This window comes from Pseudophryne corroboree, chromosome 4, assembly GCF_028390025.1.
Source record: "Pseudophryne corroboree isolate aPseCor3 chromosome 4, aPseCor3.hap2, whole genome shotgun sequence".
NCBI lineage: Eukaryota > Metazoa > Chordata > Amphibia > Anura > Myobatrachidae > Pseudophryne > Pseudophryne corroboree.
This window is the reverse complement of record NC_086447.1, coordinates 55,107,206-55,130,901: the sequence shown is the minus strand read 5'-3', so window position 1 is coordinate 55,130,901 and position 23,696 is coordinate 55,107,206. Positions and strand designations below refer to the sequence as shown.

Genomic DNA, 23,696 nt, shown 5'->3' with positions numbered 1-23,696 from the left:
TTCCCCTACAGGGCCCCCTATGTACACTATACTGTGCTATGATTCCAGCTGTCATCTCTGTAACACCATGTACATGTATTGGCATGGGAATGTCAGGTACTCCCCTACAGCACCCCCTATGTACACTGTGCACTATAATGTGCTATTTATAAATATGATACACTATTGGAAAACACGATTCTGTCAAAAACAAAATCATAGTAAATTTCTATGTTTGACTAAGAAAAATTCCCCCTTGTGTGATTGATCACCATAGTGTTTAAACTAGTGATGTGCACCGGAAATTTTTCGGGTTTTGGATTCGGTGCCGCGGCCGTGTTTTGGATTCGGACGCGTTTTGGCAAAACCTCCCTGCAAATTTTTTGTCGGATTCGGGTGTGTTTTGGATTCGGGTGTTTTTTTACAAAAAACCCTCAAAAACAGCTTAAATCTTAGAATTTGGGGGTCATTTTGATCCCATAGTATTATTAACCTCAATAACCATAATTTACACTCATTTTCAGTCTATTCTGAACACCTCACACCTCACAATATTAAGCTAAGCTAAGCGACACAAGTGGCCGACACAAACACCTGGCCCATCTAGGAGTGGCACTGCAGTGTCAGGCAGGATGGCACTTCAAAAAAATAGTCCCCAAACAGCACATGATGCAAAGAAAAAAAGAGGCGCACCAAGGTCGCTGTCTGACTAAGCTAAGCGACACAAGTGGCCGACACAAACACCTGGCCCATCTAGGAGTGGCACTGCAGTGTCAGTCAGGATGGCACTTCAAAAAAATAGTCCCCAAACAGCACATAATGCAAAGAAAAAAAAAGGCGCACCAAGGTCGCTGTGTGACTAAGCTAAACGACACAAGTGGCCGACACAAACACCTGGCCCATCTAGGAGTGGCACTGCAGTGTCAGACAGGATGGCACTTCAAAAAAATAGTCCCCAAACAGCACATGATGCAAAGAAAAAAAGAGGTGCAAGGAGGTAGCTGTGTGACTAAGCTAAGCGACCCAAGTGGCCGACACAAACACCTGGCCCATCTAGGAGTGGCACTGCAGTGTCAGACAGGATGGCACTTCAAAAAAATAGTCCCCAAATAGCACATGATGCAAAGAAAAAAAGAGACGCACCAAGGTCGCTGTGTGACTAAGCTAAGCGACACAAGTGGCCAACACAAACACCTGGCCCATCTAGGAGTGGCACTGCAGTGTCAGGCAGGATGGCACTTCAAAAAAATAGTCCCCAAACAGCACATGATGCAAAGAAAAAAAGAGGCGCACCAACGTCGCTGTGTGACTAAGCTAAGCGACACAAGTGGCCAACACAAACACCTGGCCCATCTAGGAGTTACACTGCAGTGTCAGGCAGGATGGCACTTCAAAAAAATAGTCCGCAAACAGCACATGATGCAAAGAAAAAAAGAGGCGCACCAAGGTCGCTGTGTGACTAAGCTAAGCGACACAAGTGGCCGACACAAACACCTGGCCCATCTAGGAGTGGCACTGCAGTGTCAGACAGGATGGCACTTCAAAAAAATAGTCCCCAAACAGCACATAATGCAAAGAAAAAAAGAGGCGCACCAAGGTCGCTGTGTGACTAAGCTAAACGACACAAGTGGCCGACACAAACACCTGGCCCATCTAGGAGTGGCACTGCAGTGTCAGACAGGATGGCACTTCAAAAAAATAGTCCCCAAACAGCACATGATGCAAAGAAAAAAAGAGGTGCAAGGAGGTAGCTGTGTGACTAAGCTAAGCGACCCAAGTGGCCGACACAAACACCTGGCCCATCTAGGAGTGGCACTGCAGTGTCAGACAGGATGGCACTTCAAAAAATAGTCCCCAAATAGCACATGATGCAAAGAAAAAAAGAGGCGCACCAAGGTCGCTGTGTGACTAAGCTAAGCGACACAAGTGGCCAACACAAACACCTGGCCCATCTAGGAGTTACACTGCAGTATCAGGCAGGATGGCACTTCAAAAAAATAGTCCCCAAACAGCACATGATGCAAAGAAAAAAGAGGCGCACCAAGGTCGCTGTGTGACTAAGCTAAGCGACACAAGTGGCCGACACAAACACCTGGCCCATCTAGGAGTGGCATTGCAGTGTCAGACAGGATGGCACTTCAAAAAAATAGTCCCCAAACAGCACATAATGCAAAGAAAAAAAGAGGCGCACCAAGGTCGCTGTGTGACTAAGCTAAACGACACAAGTGGCCGACACAAACACCTGGCCCATCTAGGAGTGGCACTGCAGTGTCAGACAGGATGGCACTTCAAAAAAATAGTCCCCAAACAGCACATGATGCAAAGAAAAAAAGAGGTGCAAGGAGGTAGCTGTGTGACTAAGCTAAGCGACCCAAGTGGCCGACACAAACACCTGGCCCATCTAGGAGTGGCACTGCAGTGTCAGACAGGATGGCACTTCAAAAAATAGTCCCCAAATAGCACATGATGCAAAGAAAAAAAGAGACGCACCAAGGTCGCTGTGTGACTAAGCTAAACGACACAAGTGGCCGACACAAACACCTGGCCCATCTAGGAGTGGCACTGCAGTGTCAGACAGGATGGCACTTCAAAAAAATAGTCCCCAAACAGCACATGATGCAAAGAAAAAAAGAGGCGCACCAAGGTCGCTGTGTGACTAAGCTAAGCGACACAAGTGGCCAACACAAACACCTGGCCCATCTAGGAGTTACACTGCAGTGTCAGGCAGGATGGCACTTCAAAAAAATAGTCCCCAAACAGCACATGATGCAAAGAAAAAAAGAGGCGCACCAAGGTCGCTGTGTGACTAAGCTAAGCGACACAAGTGGCCGACACAAACACCTGGCCCATCTAGGAGTGGCACTGCAGTGTCAGACAGGATGGCACTTCAAAAAAATAGTCCCCAAACAGCACATAATGCAAAGAAAAAAAGAGGCGCACCAAGGTCGCTGTGTGACTAATCTAAACGACACAAGTGGCCGACACAAACACCTGGCCCATCTAGGAGTGGCACTGCAGTGTCAGACAGGATGGCACTTCAAAAAAATAGTCCCCAAACAGCACATGATGCAAAGAAAAAAAGAGGTGCAAGGAGGTAGCTGTGTGACTAAGCTAAGCGACCCAAGTGGCCGACACAAACACCTGGCCCATCTAGGAGTGGCACTGCAGTGTCAGACAGGATGGCACTTCAAAAAATAGTCCCCAAATAGCACATGATGCAAAGAAAAAAAGAGACGCACCAAGGTCGCTGTGTGACTAAGCTAAGCGACACAAGTGGCCGACACAAACACCTGGCCCATCTAGGAGTGGCACTGCAGTGTCAGGCAGGATGGCACTTCAAAAAAATAGTCCCCAAACAGCACATGATGCAAAGAAAAAAAGAGGCGCACCAAGGTCGCTGTGTGACTAAGCTAAGCGACACAAGTGGCCAACACAAACACCTGGCCCATCTAGGAGTTACACTGCAGTGTCAGGCAGGATGGCACTTCAAAAAAATAGTCCCCAAACAGCACATGATGCAAAGAAAAAAGAGGCGCACCAAGGTCGCTGTGTGACTAAGCTAAGCGACCCAAGTGGCCGACACAAACACCTGGCCCATCTAGGAGTGGCACTGCAGTGTCAGACAGGATGGCACTTCAAAAAATAGTCCCCAAAAAGCACATGATGCAAAGAAAAAAAGAGGCGCACCAAGGTCGCTGTGTGACTAAGCTAAGCGACACAAGTGGCCAACACAAACACCTGGCCCATCTAGGAGTTACACTGCAGTGTCAGGCAGGATGGCACTTCAAAAAAATAGTCCCCAAACAGCACATGATGCAAAGAAAAAAGAGGCGCACCAAGGTCGCTGTGTGACTAAGCTAAGCGACACAAGTGGCCGACACAAACACCTGGCCCATCTAGGAGTGGCATTGCAGTGTCAGACAGGATGGCACTTCAAAAAAATAGTCCCCAAACAGCACATAATGCAAAGAAAAAAAGAGGCGCACCAAGGTCGCTGTGTGACTAAGCTAAACGACACAAGTGGCCGACACAAACACCTGGCCCATCTAGGAGTGGCACTGCAGTGTCAGACAGGATGGCACTTCAAAAAAATAGTCCCCAAACAGCACATGATGCAAAGAAAAAAAGAGGTGCAAGGAGGTAGCTGTGTGACTAAGCTAAGCGACCCAAGTGGCCGACACAAACACCTGGCCCATCTAGGAGTGGCACTGCAGTGTCAGACAGGATGGCACTTCAAAAAATAGTCCCCAAATAGCACATGATGCAAAGAAAAAAAGAGACGCACCAAGGTCGCTGTGTGACTAAGCTAAACGACACAAGTGGCCGACACAAACACCTGGCCCATCTAGGAGTGGCACTGCAGTGTCAGACAGGATGGCACTTCAAAAAAATAGTCCCCAAACAGCACATGATGCAAAGAAAAAAAGAGGTGCAAGGAGGTAGCTGTGTGACTAAGCTAAGCGACACAAGTGGCCGACACAAACACCTGGCCCATCTAGGAGTGGCACTGCAGTGTCAGACAGGATGGCACTTCAAAAAAATAGTCCCCAAACAGCACATGATGCAAAGAAAAAAAGAGGCGCACCAAGGTCGCTGTGTGACTAAGCTAAGCGACACAAGTGGCCGACACAAACACCTGGCCCATCTAGGAGTGGCACTGCAGTGTCAGGCAGGATGGCACTTCAAAAAAATAGTCCCCAAACAGCACATGATGCAAAGAAAAAAAGAGGCGCACCAAGGTCGCTGTGTGACTAAGCTAAGCGACACAAGTGGCCAACACAAACACCTGGCCCATCTAGGAGTGGCATGCAGTTTTCTAGAGAGAGGATGAGTGCTTCCATCCTCATGTGAATCTGAACCACTAGCCATGAACATAGGCCAGGGCCTCAGCCGTTCCTTGCCACTCCGTGCCGTAAATGGCATATTGGCAAGTTTACGCTTCTCATCAGACGCTTTCAATTTTGATTTTTGGGTCATTTTACTGAACTTTTGTTTTTTGGATTTTACATGCTCTCTACTATGACATTGGGCATCGGCCTTGGCAGACGATGTTGATGGCATTTCATCGTCTCGGCCATGACTAGTGGCAGCAGCTACAGCACGAGGTGGAAATGGATCTTGATCTTTCCCTTTTTTAACCTCCACATTTTTGTTCTCCATTTTTTAATGTGTCGAATTATATGCCAGTATCAATAGCATACCTCCCAACTTTGGCTGCCTTGAAAGAGGGACACACGCGGAGCGCGCTCCCGAAAAGGGGGCGTGGCCTATGAAAGGGGGCGTGGCTTCACTGGAAGACCCGCGATCGCGAGCCACGCCCCCAATTTCATCACTGAGGGGGCATGCCCAGCGCTCCGTGAGCCGCTGGCATGCCCCCTCTCCCTCTGTCTACAATGAATAGACGCTGTGCGCATGCGCACAGCGTCTATTCACCGCTGCTCTGCCAAGCAGGGCAGCGAGAGACTGAGCCTCCCAACTGTCCCCCCCCACCGCGGGACACTGCGGCCCGCGGGTGGGACAGCGGGACAGACCCCAAAAAACGGGACTGTCCCGAGAAAATCGGGACAGTTGGGAGGTATGCAATAGCAATGGCCTACTACTATATATACTGCGCACAACTGAAATGCACCACAGGTATGGATTGATAGTATACTTGACGACACAGAGGTAGGTAGAGCAGTGGCCTTCCGTACCGTACTGCTATATATACTGGTGGTCACTGTCAGCAAAACTCTGCACTGTACTCCTCCTATATAATACTGCTGGTCCCCAGTCCCCACAATAAAGCAGTGTGAGCACAGATATATGCAGCACACTGATCACAGACATGGAGCGTTTTTCAGGCAGACAACGTATAATACTGGTGGTCACTGGTCAGCAAAACTCTGCACTGTACTCCTCCTATATAATACTGCTGGTCCCCAGTCCCCACAATAAAGCAGTGTGAGCACAGATATATGCAGCACACTGAGCACAGATATGGAGCGTTTTTCAAACAGAGAACGGATAAAACTGGTGGTGACTGATCAGCAAAACTCTGCACTGTACTCCTCCTATATAATACTGCTGGTCCCCAGTCCCCACAATAAAGCAGTGTGAGCACAGATATATGCAGCACACTGAGCACAGATATGGAGCGTTTTTCAGTCAGACAACGTATAATACTGGTGGTCACTGGTCAGCAAAACTCTGCACTGTACTCCTCCTATATAATACTGCTGGTCCCCAGTCCCCACAATAAAGCAGTGTGAGCACAGATATATGCAGCACACTGAGCACAGATATGGAGCGTTTTTCAGGCAGACAACGTATAATACTGGTGGTCACTGGTCAGCAAAACTCTGCACTATACTCCTCCTATATAATACTGCTGGTCCCCAGTCCCCACAATAAAGCAGTGTGAGCACAGATATATGCAGCACACTGAGCACAGATATGGAGCATTTTTCAGGCAGACAACGTATACTGGTGGTCACTGGTCAGCAAAACTCTGCACTGTACTCCTCCTATATAATACTGCTAGTCCCCAGTCCCCACAATAAAGCAGTGTGAGCACAGATATATGCAGCACACTGAGCACAGATAAGGAGCGTTTTTTTTCAGACAGAGAACGGATAAAACTGGTGGTCACTGATCAGCAAAACTCTGCACTGTGCTCCTCCTATATAATACAGCTGCTCCCCAGTCCCCACAATTAAGCAATAAGCACAAATATTTGCATCAACATTAATAAACGGAGAGGACGCCAGCCACGTCCTCTCCCTAACATTTCCAATGCACGAGTGAAAATGGCGGCGACGCGCGGCTGCTTATATAGAATCCGAATCTCGCGAGAATCCGACAGCGGGATGATGACGTTCGGGCGCGCTCGGGTTAACCGAGCAAGGCGGGAAGGTTCGAACCTGCCTCGGACCCGTGTAAAAAGGGTGAAGTTCGGGGGGGTTCGGATTCCGAGGAACCGAACCCGCTCATCACTAGTTTAAACTCGAGACAAACATGATTCTTAGTAAATTTACCCCTAAGACTATAGCTAGGTGGATCACTCCAGTAATATGGCAGGCTTATATTGGATAATGCAAAATATAAGGACACATTCTTCCAAATGGGTTAGTGCCTCCTGGGGGCTCAGCACGAGGTGTTGGGTTTAGCAGACACCTCGTTCTCTGTGCATACATTTTCAAGGTTTACAAGTCCAATGCTTTTGCGACCAAAGTTTTGGGGTACGATTTTGCGAACTGCAACTTCTGAGTGTACCTATCTGTAGGGGCAGCTATGGGAGGTCCCCAAGGTCCCACTGCCCCTCACAGGTTGTCAGGGAAAAGAATCCATTGGCTTACCCCAGACACCCACCCCATATACTCTGGTTCTCCCACCCTTTATGCCCTGGTTCTGTGCTTTACGGTTAAGTAGATTGTTATGAGGCGTCATTTCCCTCTCCTGCAGATTATCACTCTCCCGTGTTCTCTCTGTGTCCCTGCAGCATTCTCTTCGCAGACATTGTGGGATTCACACAACTATCGTCCTACTGCAGCGCCCAGGAGCTGGTGAAACTGCTGAATGAGTTGTTCGCCCGGTTTGACAAGCTCGCAGCGGTAAGTACATAAACCGCACCATTGCAAGTACTACACATGATAGGAAGGTCCAGCGTTACATAGTATCAGGATATTGTGGGCCTAATTCAGACCTGATCGTAGCCCTGCAAAATTCTGCAGGGCTACGATCAGGCACACAGACATGTAGGGGGACGCCCAGCACAGGGCTGGTCCGCCCCGTATGTCAGGCTCGACCCCCCTACCCCCACACAAGTACAAAAGCATCGCACAGCGGCGATGCCTTTGTACTTCAGGAGTAGCTCCTGGCCAGCGCAGCTCCTGCGTGCTGGCTGGGAGCTACTCGTCGCTGCCTGGGTCGCAGCAGCTACATGTGACGTCACGCAGCCACCACGGCCCACCCCCCGACACGGTCCAGCCGCGCCAGCGTTGCCCCCTCCCGCCCAGCAACCGCCTCTGCCTGTCAATCAGGCAGAGGCGATTGCTAGGCTACGACAGCTGTCGGCTGTCAGCCATGCACCGGCGCACTGCGGCGTCGGCACATGCGCACTTCAGACCCAATCACTGCTGTACGAAAACGGGTCTGAATGACCCCCTATCACTGGACCCTGCTATATCCCTTCAATCAGGGACACATGAATTATACAGGTCCTGTGGCTGGCTGACTTACAGCTTGCATTTTACCTGATTTAAATCATCCACAGAACCTGTGTAAGTCATATGGGTGGCGGATTAAAGGAATATTATAACAACCCTACCTGCAGTGCCTGGCCACATGGCTACCTGCAGTGCCCGCGGCTTTAAGCTGAGGATCCGCAGCAGAGTACTAGCGGTTTCTGCGTCTTGTGTTGTAGAAATACCACCAGCTGAGGATAAAGATTCTGGGTGACTGCTATTACTGCATCTGCGGCCTCCCGGACTACAGGGATGATCACGCCTATTGCTCCATTATGATGGGTTTGGCCATGGTTGACGCAATATCGTAAGTACTGTAACACGTCTCAATGCTGTATCAAGGTTCTGTGGGGTCTATTTACTAAAGCCATGGACAGAGATAAAGTGGAGAGATATGAAATACCAGCCAACCAGCTCCTAACTACCATGTTACGGGATGTGTTTACAAAATGACAGTTAGGAGCTGATTGGCTGGTGCTTTAGCTCCAACCACTTTATCTCCGTCCAATGCTGCAAAACACTCGCCTGCCATTTACAATGCATCACCACTGTGCTCTGGAAAATGTGACAGTTGCTGAACTCTCCCTGTGCACCTGCTGGGTGACCTGGAACATGTGACCTGCTGGGTAGTCTGGAAACTGTGACAGTTATTTGCCGCCACCCACTAAGCAGGGATACTACGGGGTATCAACTCCTAAGGGGGTGAAAAGGGGTAAAATGTTCCGCCAGCAAACCTTTGCCTGGTTGAAATCAGACACATCAGTGAGTTATTATTATCACTATTAATATTATATATTTATAAAGCTCTGTCATGTCCAGCAGCGCTGTAATACGCTGTAAGCCATACATTGTAACCATTACCATAACATTTATGCATCAGAACAGAAATGAGACCCCCAGAAGAGCTGATACAGGTGGAGCAGGCTTGGTTGACACGTGCCTGGAATTTTGTGTCCTATTAGGCCCTGTGCATTGTCAGTAATAAATTATTTAGGGGTGTGTTATCCAATTACAGAAGCAGCGCATGATAGTAGTAGAAGCTTCTACTCCATCTAGCAGAGGTGGGCGCTGGGTATTATTCTGAGACAAAGATGGCAGCCCCCGTTGACTGCTATTTCCTGTATAGTACGTGCAGATGTATTCTCAGTGCCCAATTATTCTGACCTATCACGTAGCAACATAACTGCCCATCAGTACCAATAATAAGAATTTACTTACCGATAATTCTATTTCTCGGAGTCCGTAGTGGATGCTGGGGTTCCTGAAAGGACCATGGGGAATAGCGGCTCCGCAGGAGACAGGGCACAAAAAGTAAAGCTTTAGGATCAGGTGGTGTGCACTGGCTCCTCCCCCTATGACCCTCCTCCAAGCCTCAGTTAGGTACTGTGCCCGGACGAGCGTACACAATAAGGAAGGATTTATGAATCCCGGGTAAGACTCATACCAGCCACACCAATCACACTGTACAACCTGTGATCTGAACCCAGTTAACAGTATGATAACAGCGGAGCCTCTGAAAAGATGGCTCACAACAATAATAACCCGATTTTTGTAACTATGTACAAGTAATGCAGATAATCCGCACTTGGGATGGGCGCCCAGCATCCACTACGGACTCCGAGAAATAGAATTATCGGTAAGTAAATTCTTATTTTCTCTATCGTCCTAGTGGATGCTGGGGTTCCTGAAAGGACCATGGGGATTATACCAAAGCTCCCAAACGGGCGGGAGAGTGCGGATGACTCTGCAGCACCGAATGAGAGAACTCCAGGTCCTCCTTAGCCAGGGTATCAAATTTGTAGGATTTTACAAACGTGTTTTGCCCCTGACTAAATAGCCGCTCGGCAAAGTTGTAAAGCCGAGACCCCTCGGGCAGCCGCCCAAGATGAGCCCACCTTCCTTGTGGAATGGGCATTTACATATTTTGGCTGTGGCAGGCCTGCCACAGAATGTGCAAGCTGAATTGTATTACACATCCAACTAGCAAAAGTCTGCTTAAAAGCAAGAGCACCCAGTTTGTTGGGTGCATACAGGATAACAGCAAGTCAGTTTTCCTGACTCCAGCCGTCCTGGAACCTATATTTTCAGGGCCCTGACCACATCTAGCAACTTGGAGTCCTCCAAGTCCCTAGTAGGCGCAAGACACCACAATAAGCTGGTTCAGGTGAAACACTGACACCACCTTAGGGAGAGAACTGGGGACGAGTCCGCAGCTCTGCCCTGTCCGAATGGACAAACAGATATGGGCTTTTTTGAGAAAAAAACCACCAATTTGACACTCGCCTGGTCCAGGCCAGGTCCAAGAGCATGTTCACTTTTCATGTGAGATGCTTCAAATCCACAGATTTGACTGGTTTTAAACCAATGTGTTTTGAGGAATCCCAGAACTACGTTGAGATCCCACAGTGCCACTGGAGGCACAAAAGGGGGTTGTATATGCAATACTCCCTTGACAAACTTCTGGACTTCAGGAACTGAAGCCAATTCTTTCTGGAAGAAAAATCGACAGGGCCGAAATTTGAACCTTAATGGACCCCAATTTGAGGCCCATAGACACTCCTGTTTGCAAGAAATGCAGGAATCGACCGAGTTGAAATTTCTTCGTGGGGCCTTCCTGGCCTCACACCACGCAACATATTTTCGCCACATGTGGTGATAATGTTGTGCGGTCACCTCCTTTCTGGCTTTGACCAGGGTAGGAATGACCTCTTCCTGAATGCCTTTTCCCTTAGGATCCGGCGTTCCACCGCCATGCCGTCAAACGCAGCTGCGGTAAGTCTTGGAACAGACATGGTACTTGCTGAAACAAGTCCCTTCTTAGCGGCAGAGGCCATAAGTCCTCTGTGAGCATCTCTTGAAGTTCCGGGTACCAAGTCCTTCTTGGCCAATCCGGAGCCATGAGTATAGTTCTTACTCCTCTACGTCTTATAATTCTCAGTACCTTAGGTATGAAAAGCAGAGGATGGAACACATACACCGACTGGTACACCCACGGTGTTACCAGAACGTCCACAGCTATTGCCTGAGGGTCTCTTAACCTGGCGCAATACCTGTCCCGTTTTTTGTTCAGACGGGACGCCATCATGTCCACCTTTGGTAATTCCCAACGGTTTACAATTATGTGGAAAACTTCCCCATGAAGTTCCCACTCTGCCGGGTGGAGGTCGTGCCTACTGAGGAAGTCTGCTTCCCAGTTTCCATTCCCGGAATGAAACACTGCTGACAGTGCTATCACATGATTTTCCGCCCAGCGAAAAGTCCTTGCAGTTTTTGCCACTGCCCTCCTGCTTCTTGTGCCGCCCTGTCTATTTACGTGGGCGACTGCCGTGATGTTTTATCCCACTGGATCAATACCGGCTGACCTTGAAGCAGAGGTCTTGCTAAGCTTAGAGCATTATAAATTTACCCTTAGCTATATTTATGTGGAGAAAAATCTCCAGACTTGATCACACTCCCTGGAATTTTTTTCCTTGTGTGACTGCTCCCCAGCCTCTCGGGCTGGCCTCCGTGGTCACCAACATCCAAAACTGAATGCCGAATCTGCGGCCCTCTAGAAGATGAGCACTCTGTAACCACCACAGGAGAGACACCCTTGTCCTTGGATATAGGGTTATCCGCTGATGCATCTGAAGATGCGATCCGGACCATTTGTCCAGCAGATCCCACTGAAAAGTTCTTGCATGAAATCTGCCGACTGGAATTGCTTCGAAGGAAGTCACCATTTTTTTACCATGGCCCTTGTGCAATGATGCACTGATTTTAGGAGGTTCCTGACTAGCTCGGATAACTCCCTGGCTTTCTCTTCCGGGAGAAACACCTTTTTCTGGACTGTGTCCAGAATCATCCCTAAGCACAGGAGACTTGTTGTCGGGATCAGCTGCGATTTTGGAATCTTTAGAATCCACCCCTGCTGTTGTAACAGTATCCGAGATAGTGCTACTCCGACCTCCAACTGTTCCCTGGACTTTGCCCTTATCAGGAGATCGTCCAAGTAAGGGATAATTAAGACGCCTTTTCTTCGAAGAAGAACCATCATTTCGGCCATTACCTTGGTAAAGACCCGGGGTGCCGTAGACAATCCAAACGGCAGCGTCTGAAACTGATAGTGACAGTTCTGTACCACGAACCTGAGGTACCCTTAGTGATAAGGGCAAATTTGGGACATGGAGGTAAGCATCCCTGATGTCTCGGGACACCAGATAGTCCCCTTCTTCCCGGTTCGTTATCACTGCTCTGAGTGACTCCATCTTGATTTGAACCTTTGTAAGTGTTCAAATTTTTTTAGATTTAGAATAGGTCTCACCTAGCCTTCTGGCTTCAGTACCACAATATAGTGTGGAATAATACCCCTTTTCTTGTTGTAGGAGGGGTAATTTAATTATCACCTGCTGGGAATACAGCTCGTGAATTTTTTCCCATACTGCCTCCTTGTCGGAGGGAGACCTTGGTAAAGCAGCCTTCAGGAGCCTGCGCAGGGGAAACGTCTCGACATTCCAAACTGTACCCCTGGGATACTACTTGTAGGATCCAGGGGTCCTGTATGGTCTCAGCGTCACGCTGAGAGCTTGTCAGAAGCGGTGGAACGCTTCTGTTCCTGGGAATGGGCTGCCTGCTGCAGTCTTCTTCCCTTTCCTCTATCCCTGGGCAGATATGACACTTATAGGGACGAAAGGACTGAAGCTGAAAGGACGGTGTCTTTTTCTGCAGAGATGTGACTTAGGGTAAAAACGGTGGATTTTCCAGCAGTTGCCGTGGCCACCAGGTCCGATGGACCGACCCCAAATAACTCCTCTTCCTTTATACGGCAATACACCTTTGTGCCGTTTGGAATCTGCATCACCTGACCACTGTCGTGTCCATAAACATCTTCTGGCAGATATGGACATCGCACTTACTCTTGATGCCAGAGTGCAAATATCCCTCTGTGCATCTCGCATATATAGAAATACATCCTTTAAATGCTCTATAGTCAATAAAATACTGTCCCTGTCAAGGGTATCAATATTTTTAGTCAGGGAATCCGACCAAGCCACCCCAGCTCTGCACATCCAGGCTGAGGCGATCGCTGGTCGCAGTATAACACCAGTATGTGTGTATATACTTTTTATGATATTTTTCCAGCCTCCTGTCAGCTGGCTCCTTGAGGACGGCCCTATCTATAGACGGTACCGCCACTTGTTCTGATAAGCGTGTGAGCGCCTTATCCACCCTAAGGGGTGTTTCCCAACGCGCCCTAACTTCTGGCGGGAAAGGGTATACCGCCCATATTTTCTATCGGGGGGAACCCACGCATCATCACACACTTCATTTAATTTATCTGATTCAGGAAAAACTACGGTAGTTTTTTCACATCTCACATAATACCCTCTTTTGTGGTACTTGTAGTATCAGAATATGTAACACCTCCTTCATTGCCCTTAACGTGTGGCCCTAATAAGGAATATGTTTGTTTATTCACCGTCGACACTGGATTCAGTGTCCCTGTCTGTGTCTGTGTCGACCGACTAAAGTAAACGGGCGTTTTAAAACCCCTGACGGTGTTTTTGAGACGTCTGGACCGGTACTAATCGTTTGTCGGCCGTCTCATGTCGTCAACCGACCTTGGCGCGTGTTGACATTATCACGTAATTCCCTAAATAAGCCATCCATTCCGGTGTCGACTCCCTAGAGAGTGACATCACCATTACAGACAATTGCTCCGCCTCCTCACCAACATCGTCCTCATACATGTCGACACACACGTACCGACACACAGCACACACACAGGGAATGCTCTGATAGAGGACAGGACCTACTAGCCCTTTGGAGAGACAGAGGGAGAGTTTGCCAGCACACACCAAAAACGCTATAATTATATAGGGACAACCTTATATAAGTGTTTTCCCTTATAGCATCTTTTTTATATATTTCTAACGCCAAATTAGTGCCCCCCCTCTCTGTTTTAACCCTGTTTCTGTAGTGCAGTGCAGGGGAGAGCCTGGGAGCCTTCCCTCCAGCCTTTCTGTGAGGGAAAATGGCGCTGTGTGCTGAGGAGATAGGCCCCGCCCCTTTTTCGGCGGCCTCGTCTCCCGCTCTTAACGGATTCTGGCAGGGGTTAAATATCTCCATATAGCCCCCGGAGGCTATATGTGAGGTATTTTTAGCCAAAAAAGGTTTTCATTTGCCTCCCAGGGCGCCCCCCTCCCAGCGCCCTGCACCCTCAGTGACTGCCGTGTGAAGTGTGCTGAGAGGAAAATGGCGCACAGCTGCAGTGCTGTGCGCTACCTTAAGAAGACTGAGGAGTCTTCTGCCGCCGATTCTGGACCTCTTCTCGTTTCAGCATCTGCAAGGGGGCCGGCGGCGAGGCTCCGGTGACCATCCAGGCTGTACCTGTGATCGTCCCTCTGGAGCTAATGTCCAGTAGCCAAGAAGCCAATCCATCCTGCACGCAGGTGAGTTCACTTCTTCTCCCCTAAGTCCCTCGTTGCAGTGATCCTGTTGCCAGCAGGACTCACTGTAAAATAAAAAACCTAAGCTAAACTTTTCTAAGCAGCTCTTTAGGAGAGCCACCTAGATTGCACCCTTCTCGGCCGGGCACAAAAATCTAACTGAGGCTTGGAGGAGGGTCATAGGGGGAGGAGCCAGTGCACACCACCTGATCCTAAAGCTTTACTTTTTGTGCCCTGTCTCCTGCGGAGCCGCTATTCCCCATGGTCCTTTCAGGAACCCCAGCATCCACTAGGACGATAGAGAAAACAAACTGATTACATGTTACTACGTTGTACTCAGGGATCTTTATTTGGTTGTACGGGGTGTAACTCTTCACATGTTGTTTATAAAGAGATAACCTGCATCAATAAAGTCTAATGTTATTTTCTACGTGGGGAGAGGGGGTCTGCTGTGCTGTTAACAATGTTCCTATGTGAAGGTATGTCCGGGAGAAGACAAAGACGGACGTGGACATGCGTGTTGGGGTCCACACGGGGACTGTAATTGGTGGGGTCCTCGGACAGAAGCGCTGGCAGTATGATGTGTGGTCCACGGATGTCACTCTGGCTAACAAGATGGAGGCTGGCGGGATTCCTGGGTAAGTCTGTATTACAATATAATGCCGTCTGGCCCAAATATAGCCTAAAGGGGCATCATTCTGTGTAGAGCACAGGTTCTCAAACTCGGTCCTCAGGACCCCACACAGTGCATGTGTTGCAGGTCTCCTCACAGAATCACAAGTGAAATAATTAGCTCCACCTGTGGACCTTTTAAAATGTGTCAGTGAGTAATTAATACACCTGTGCACCTGCTGGGTGACCTGCAAAACATGCACTGTGTGGGCCCACGAGGACCAAGTTTGAGAACCTCTGGTGTAGAGGAATACATGGCGGGGCCACCTGTTCCCTCTCTTGTACGATGCATGCCCCTGGCGTTGATGAGGGACAAGATGGAGGAGACAAACCACATAGGAAACAAGCAGAAAAATCTGCAGGCAGAGCGTGAGATTAGTAGTGGATGAGGAAATGGTCATTGGTGGTTACTTGCTCGTTTTTGCGGTGATCCTGTCTTTTCGCCATCTGGGATTGGCGCATCTCCTGCCATCGGAAAATGTATCCGGCAAAGGAGCCTACTGTATGTACCAAACCTTGGGGGCATATGTATCAACGCTTGGAGAGAGACAAAGTACCAGCCAATCAGCTCCTAACTGTTACAGGCTGTGGTTGAAAAATGACAGTTAGGAGCTGTTTGGCTGGTACTTTAACTCTCTCCACTTTTTTACCTGTTACCCCAAAATATATTTAGATATGCCAACGTTACCCCCTTGATTTGTAAGGAAGGAAATCATATATTATTTGGCAATATAATGGTTATCACTGTTTATACGGCATTTTCTGAGATACTGTGTGTGTGTGTGTGTGTGTGTGTGTGTGTGTGTGTGTGTGTGTGTGTGTGTGTGTGTGTATGTATATATATATATATATATATAAGATTATTATAAAAAAAATTTGCCCAATTATTTTTTGGCAATTCATGGGTTAATTAACACTTTCTCCCCAAAACACCAGAATTAATGTAAGAAAGATGGATGAGGGGGGAAGGGGGGACGCGACTTTTAGGAGACAGATGGTCACATCCTCACCTCAATAATGTCAGTGGGAATTTCCCACTGTTATGTGGCCACTGTCTGATCCTGCGGAACTCCGTCAGTGGTCAGTCACATAACACTTCAAGTTCTGTGTGTGGGTTAGCGGACAGGACAGGCGAGCAGGAGGGAGCGCGGTGTGACGTCAGCACATCACACCGCGGGCAGGAACACAGCACAGGGCAGCGCAGGGCGGGCAGGAGGGAGCGCGGTGTGACGTCAGCACGTCACATCGCGAGGCGGCCGGTGCTGGACGGGGCTGTGTCTCGGCAGCGCGACCGTCCATTACCCCCAGGAATTTCATTTATACCCCATTTGGGGTAATTTACCCCTGTTCCCTGACCACTGCCTTAGATGGAGATAAGGTACCAGCCAATCAGCTCCTAGCTGTCATTTTTTCAAACCCAGCCCGTGACATGTCAGTTGGGAGAGGATTGGTTGGTACTTTATCTCCAGCCACTTTATCTCCATCCAAGGCTTAGTAAATAGACCACTTTATCTCTCTCCAAGCTGTGATAGACCTCCCCCAACATCTTGATCCACCTGGGTAGTTATGGCTGACAAATCTCTAAATAATCCAGAATTCATTAGGCGGAATGTACTAAACCTGAAAATGTGGGCAAAACCCAGCAAAATTCAATTTTCGGAGGCTTGGCCGCATTCCCATATGTACCAAACTCCGGAACGTGATTCATTATAGAGCTTGGACCTGGTGGGCGTTGCCCAGTGGAAGACTGTGAGCTTCCTTCTGATAGGGATTCAATCAGATCCCTCCCGGCACCCCTCAGAGGCCGCCGACTCACACTGCGCATGCTGTCCACTGCAAAGGACAGCTGTTATTGGGATTGTATTTCCAGGTACATATCAGCGTTATTTACACCGGTATATACCCGATAAGTGGCGGGATGTAACGCATCCACAATGCAATGTGTAGTACATCCCATCCACATACTGGACAATCCTATGAGTCTGTTAAACAGTAATTTCTCTATTGCCTCCTAGAAAATGGTAGGCAGAATCTGATTGGTTGCTATCGGCAACACCACCACTTTTCTGTTTTAGAATCTTTAGTAAATCTACCCCAAAGTCTTAATTTTCTTCCTACCATCTCTGACCTCGGCTGCAGAACCTGTAATGCAGCGTTATATGACCTGCACTACATGTCTCAGCATGCACCATGCTCACTCAGGATAGCACGTTACAGCAGGGTAATATTAGCGCCACCTCTGCGTTCATAGTAATGTGATTTATCTCCCTGGTTGCTGCAGCCGCGTACACATCTCGCAGAGCACGTATGACTGTCTGAAGGGGGAGTTCGACGTGGAGCCAGGGGAAGGGGGCACGCGGTGTGACTATCTGCGAGAGAAGGGCATCGTCACTTACCTGGTGGTCCTACCAAAGCCACAGGTCAACAAGAATGGAATCAATGGAGTGGTAAGTCTCACCCATCCTCCCATTATGGTCAGATGCCACTTCCCAAACTGGTGAGGCCCCTGTGTCACATGTAATGGGGCTCAGCGACAATGGGATTCTATGGTTTTTCTGTGTAACAGCCAGCGGAGGGTAGAGACAGGCACTGTGCGGGCTGAGCCAGACGTGGTGGTAAGTTAGTGATTTGATTGGCTGGATCCTCAGGATCATTGGCTCAGACCATTAAGTTGCCGGTTCCACTGTGCCTCATGCCTCAGCAATGTCACTATTTTTTAGTCACCTGACTGGCTGCATTTTCAAAGGTATCTCCTGACGATGTGGGGAGACCATGCGTCTGATTCTTAGTTGAAATCAAAGCAAAATAAAAAGAGCAAGTAGCTTTACCTGCCCCCGTGTGTGCCTCCAGCAATCCAATCCCCAGCCTTAACAAGCTCTCATAATTTACTTACCTGTGCTGTCTGCCCTCTGCTTCTCTCCTCCGCGGCGCGCTCTCTGCTGTGAATGACGCTGACGTGACCTTAGGTCATGCCAGCGTCACAATGATGGAAGCTGCAGGAGCTGTGTGATCGGCGCTGGGCTGTACAGGCTTTCTGATGACTGTACATCCCATCACAGGGCAGCCTCTGAAATCTGGAGCCAGGGATAGGCTCCAGAGGGATAGGCTTTTTCAGATGCCCCTAGGCATTTGCCTATACTGCCTATTGCTAGGCCGGCTCTTCGCACCTCCCATACTTAACTCTCTCTGTGCATGTAAAGGCCAGTACTCACCGACAGATCTGGGGAGAGATGTGTGCTGAGCGTGCGGGGGGAGACGGGAGGGGCCGCTCATTTCAACCAGCGGGTGAATTGAGCGACCTGCTAGATTGGCCAATCTAGCACCAGCGATAGCGATGCGTGGGGCTGCACATCGCTATTGCTGTGAGGGGTACTTAAAGTCTAAACAATCTAGGCAGATTGCTTAGATTTTAAGCAGCGATCGCTCCTTGAGTACCCCCCTTTACATCTGCCCCCCCCCCCCCCCCCCCCCCGCTCCCTGCAGTGCAGCATGGTCTTACCTAGGTGCCAAGTTACTGGCTGATTCTGCTTTGTTACCAACTGGGAATATGCCCCATTTATGCACTTTGGTGCCCAGGAGTCATGTGCATTGTAAATTCTACTGTGTCTAAGCACATAGGCACATCACATACAGCGGGGATTCCTATTGATGCCTTTGCTTCCTGGAAATGTGTATAGTCCGTAATAGTGTTATTCTTAAATATTACCTAACATTTTACACCAGTAACTATGGGGTCTATTCATGAAGCAGTGAAAAGAGTGGAGAAGTGAAGCTGTGGAGAAGTTGCCCATGGCAACCAATCAGCTGCTACGTACAATTGTATTGTATGCAAATTATAAATGTTACTTCAATGCTGATTGGTTGCCACGGGCAACTTCTCCACTGGTTCACTTCTCCACACTTTTCACTGCTTCATGAATAGACACCTACAGTATGTTTGGGCCATCTACTTACACCTCTTCTGTAACCCTGGCTGTAGTAATGACCGCTCATTGCTACTGTACGTGTCGTGAGAGTCAAGTATAGTGGTCAGTGGCACCAGGAGGTGGGGCTGGTTGCCAGGGGCAACACCGCAACGTATCTGTTTTAGAGGCTTAAGTAAATCTACCCATGGCTGTATTAACCCATGGCCCGGACCCTAGGCTTTCAGGTATTTTGGGCGCCCTCCGGCACGTCAGACTTTCACCCGACTACAGCTGACGTTTGGGAGGCGTCATTTACACTCTCAGCATTCATACCGATACCCAGTTGAAATAAAATCTGCTGACCTCAATTCTCACAGCGCAATTGTCAAGTTCTAGGAAAGTACGACGTCTGAGCTAAAGGCATCCGCTGGGGCACTCGTCCTTTACTGGGGAAATATTCTGTGCAACAGCGTGAAACCTACCTGTATGACATCACAGCGGGGAGCAGGCCATGCCGCTACCTCTTACATAGTAGAGGGATAATCATGTGTACATAAAGCTTCCTCAGTAACACTGCTCCCCCTTGTGTCTCCTTCTCTCTTCTCGTTCTGTTCAGAAGCTGTCACTGACGTCATCACACGGGAACTCCCCGCAACTGATCAACACCAAAGAGTGCAACGGCAGCATCCATACCACCTGTACCACCCCTGACGAGAACGAGGAGCTGGACACCAGGGTGAGTTCACCTCATTTCTATAACAGACGGACAGTCCATGCAGGATGTTTAGTGGGGTCACAGTGCCATTACTAGGGGGACCTCACTATAGCACAGACTCATGTGCCCCAACACATGTTCCGCCGTCACCAGTGTACTGGATGCTCTTGTAGAGGAGTCTCAAAGTATTCTGTGCCTGTTCTCTGTACTATGTCTACACTCCTTTTCCCCTGTACTTCTGTGTCTGCACTCCTTTTCCCCTGTACTTCTGTGTCTGTACTTTGTACTCCTGTGTCTATACTCTTGTGTCTTTCCCCTGTACTCCTGTGTCTGTACTCTGTACTCCTGTGTCTGCACTCCTGTGTCTCTACTCTGTACTCCTGTGTCTGCACTCCTGTGTCTGTACTCCTGTCTCTGTACTCTTGTGTCTTTACCCTGTACTCCTGTGTCTGCACTCCTGTGTCTGTACTCTGTACTCCTGTGTCTACACTCCTGTGTCTCTACTCTGTACTCCTGTGTCTGCACTCCTGTGTCTGTACTGTTGTGTCTTTCCCCTGTACTCCTGTGTCTGTACTCTGTACTCCTGTCTCTGTACTCTTGTGTCTTTACCCTGTACTTCTGTGTCTGCACTCCTGTGTCTGTACTCCTGTGTCTGTACTGTTGTGTCTTTCCCCTGTACTCCTGTGTCTGTACTCTGTACTCCTGTCTCTGTACTCTTGTGTCTTTACCCTGTACTCCTGTGTCTGTACTCTGTACTCCTGTGTCTGCACTCCTGTGTCTGTACTCTGTACTCCTGTGTCTGCACTCCTGTGTCTGTACTGTTGTGTCTTTCCCCTGTACTCCTGTGTCTGTACTCTGTACTCTTGTGTCTGTACTCTTGCGTCTTTCCCCTGTACTCCTGTGTCTGTACTCTGTACTCCTGTCTCTGTACTCCTGTCTCTGTACTCCTGTCTCTGTACTCCTGTCTCTGTACTCCTGTGTCTGTACTCCTGTGTCTGTACTCTGTACTCCTGTGTCTGCACTCCTGTGTCTGTACTGTTGTGTCTTTCCCCTGTACTCCTGTGTCTGTACTCTGTACTCTTGTGTCTGTACTCTTGCGTCTTTCCCCTGTACTCCTGTGTCTGTACTCTGTACTCTTGTGTCTTTCCCCTGTACTCCTGTGTCTGTACTCTGTACTCTTGTGTCTGTACTCTTGTGTCTTTCCCCTGTACTCCTGTGTCTGTACTCTTGTGTCTTTCCCCTGTACTCCTGTGTCTGTACTCTTGTGTCTTTCCCCTATACTCCTGTGTCTGTACTCTGTACTCCTGGGTCTGTACTCTTGTGTCTTTCCCCTGTACTTCTGGGTCTGTACTCTGTACTCCTTGGTATGCACTCCTGTGTCTGTTCTCTGTACTCCAGTGTCTGTACTCCTACATCTGTACTCTGTACTCTTGTGTCTGTACTCTTGTGTCTTTCCCCTGTACTCCTGTGTCTGTACTCTGTACTCCTGTGTCTGCACTCCTGTGTCTGTATTCTTGTGTTTTTCCCCTGTACTCGTGTCTGCACTCTGTACTCCTGTGTCTGCACTCCTGTGTCTGTATTCTTGTGTATTTCCCCTGTCCTCCTGTGTCTGCACTCTGTACTCCTGTGTCTGTACTCTGTACTCCTACGTCTGTACTCTGTACTCCTGTGTCTGTACTCCAGTGTCTGTACTCTGTACTCCTACGTCTGTACTCTGTACTCCTACGTCAGTACTCTGTACTCCTGGGTCTGCACTCCTGTGTCTGCACTCTGTATTCCCGTGTCTGTACTCCAGTGTCTGTACTCTGTACTCCTGTGTCTGTACTCCTGTGTCTGCACTCTGTACTCCTGTGTCTGTACTCTGTACTCCTGTGTCTGTACTCTGTACTCCTACATCTGTACTCTGTACTCCTACATCAGTACTCTGTACTCCTACATCTGTACTCTGTACTCCTACATCAGTACTCTGTACTCCTACATCTGTACTCTGTAGTCCTACGTCTGTACTCTGCACTCTTGGGTCTGCACTCTGTACTCCAGTGTCTGTATTCCCGTGTCTGTACTCCTGTGTCTGTACTCTGTACTCCTGTGTCTGTACTCTGTACTCCTGGGTCTGCACTCCTGTGTCTGTACTCTGTACTCCAGTGTCTGTACTCTGTACTCCTGTGTCTGTACTCCTGTGTCTGCTCTCTGTACTCTTGTGTCTGTACTCTGTACTCCTGTGTCGGTTCTCTGTACTTCTATGTCTGTACTCTTGTGTCTTTCCCCTGTACTCCTGTGTCTGTATTCTGTACTTCTATGTCTGTTCTCTGTACTCCTATGTCTGTACTCCTGTGTCTGTACTCTGTACTCCTGTGTCTGTACTCTGTACTGTCTGTACTCCTATGTCTGTACTCCTATGTCTTTACTCCTATGTCTGTACTCCTGTATCTGTACTCTGTACTCCTTTGTCTGTACACCTGTGTCTGTACTTTGGGGGTCATTCCGACCCAATCGCACGCTGCACTCTTTCGCAGCCGTGTGAATGGGTTGGAACTGCGCGTGCGCTGCTGCCGCAATGAGCAGGTGTGCCGTTTCCCAGCGATGGCCTTTGCCGGGCAGCAACGCTTCCTACAAAGAAAGTGGTTGCAGCAGCGACCGCAAGAAGACAGCAGGAAGGCGTATCCGGGCGTCAACTGACCGTTTTCAGGGAGTCGTGAGTCCAACACAGGCATGTCAAGGCGTTTGGAGGGCGGATGTCTGACGTCAGTTCCGGGATCTGACACGCTGAAGTGATCGCAATAGGTAAGTAAGTCTGACCCTACTCCTATCCTGCACAAAACTTTTTTACATAGGGGGTCATTCCGAGTTGATCGCACACTGCAACTTTTTGCTGCCCATGCGATCAACTAGACGCTGCCTATGGAGGAGTGTATTTTTGCATAGCAGGGCTGCGATCGCTTGTGCAGCTGAGCTATGCAAAAACATTTTGTGCAGTTTCTAAGTAGGTCTGGACTTACTCACTGCAATGACTTCAGCGTCTCAGGTCCCAGAATTGACGTCAGACATCCGCCCACCAAACGCATCAACACGCCTGCATTCGGATCTCCACTCCCCGAAAACTGTCAAGTTGACACCCCGGAACGCCTTCCTCCTGTCAATCACGGTGCGATCGCGGCAGCGATAGTTTTCTTCTTTAATTCAGACGCTGCCTGGCATTCCCCATCGCCGGGCAGCAACGCGCCTGCGCATTGCGGCCACTGCGCATTCCGTACCCATTCGCACGGCTGCGAAAAAAGCAGCGTGGGAACGGGTCGGAATGACCCCCATAGCACGGCTGCACAAGCGATCACAGCCTTGTTATGCAAAAATCCACTCCCCCATAGGCGGCGTCTACCTGATCGCACGGGCAGCAAAATGTTGCTGCGTGCGATCAGGTCAGAATAAGGGCCTTTGTCCTATGTGGTCTTATTTAATGTGTTAAGTATTGTTAGGCTTACCATAGTATCCCTTTAAACCAGGACTCTCATGAATTATACAGGTTCTGTGGCTGATTAAGGTAAAATGCAGGCGGAAATTATGTCAGCCACAGAACCTGTGTAATTCATGAGTGTCCCGATTTAATGGGATAGCATGGTAAGCCTAAGTATTGTGTGTATGTGAGTTAAACCCAATGTGGGTCACACTGTGCCCCTGGTGCTGTGTACAAGTGTTGTGTGTTACAGTGTATAGGGCACAGCTTTCTCTACAGCTGGTCTTGCAGTTTTGCAGAGAATGTGGAATGTACAGTATT

General features: G+C 48.9%; 1 protein-coding gene across 2 annotated transcripts in view; it reads left to right on the top strand.

Moving 5' to 3' along the window:
• ADCY3 (adenylate cyclase 3) overlaps window positions 1-23,696 on the top strand; it is a 241,451-nt gene that overhangs the window by 192,607 nt on the left and 25,148 nt on the right. Inside the window, exons 4-8 of one of the 2 annotated variants that reach the window (XM_063915060.1) lie at window positions 7,460-7,571; window positions 8,384-8,511; window positions 15,112-15,270; window positions 17,586-17,751; window positions 19,829-19,945. In XM_063915060.1, coding sequence (XP_063771130.1) covers window positions 7,460-7,571; window positions 8,384-8,511; window positions 15,112-15,270; window positions 17,586-17,751; window positions 19,829-19,945 — 682 coding nt within the window. Of the gene's footprint in view, window positions 1-7,459; window positions 7,572-8,383; window positions 8,512-15,111; window positions 15,271-17,585; window positions 17,752-19,825; window positions 19,946-23,696 lie in introns of both variants that reach the window. The other variant, XM_063915059.1, reaches the window with a different exon arrangement.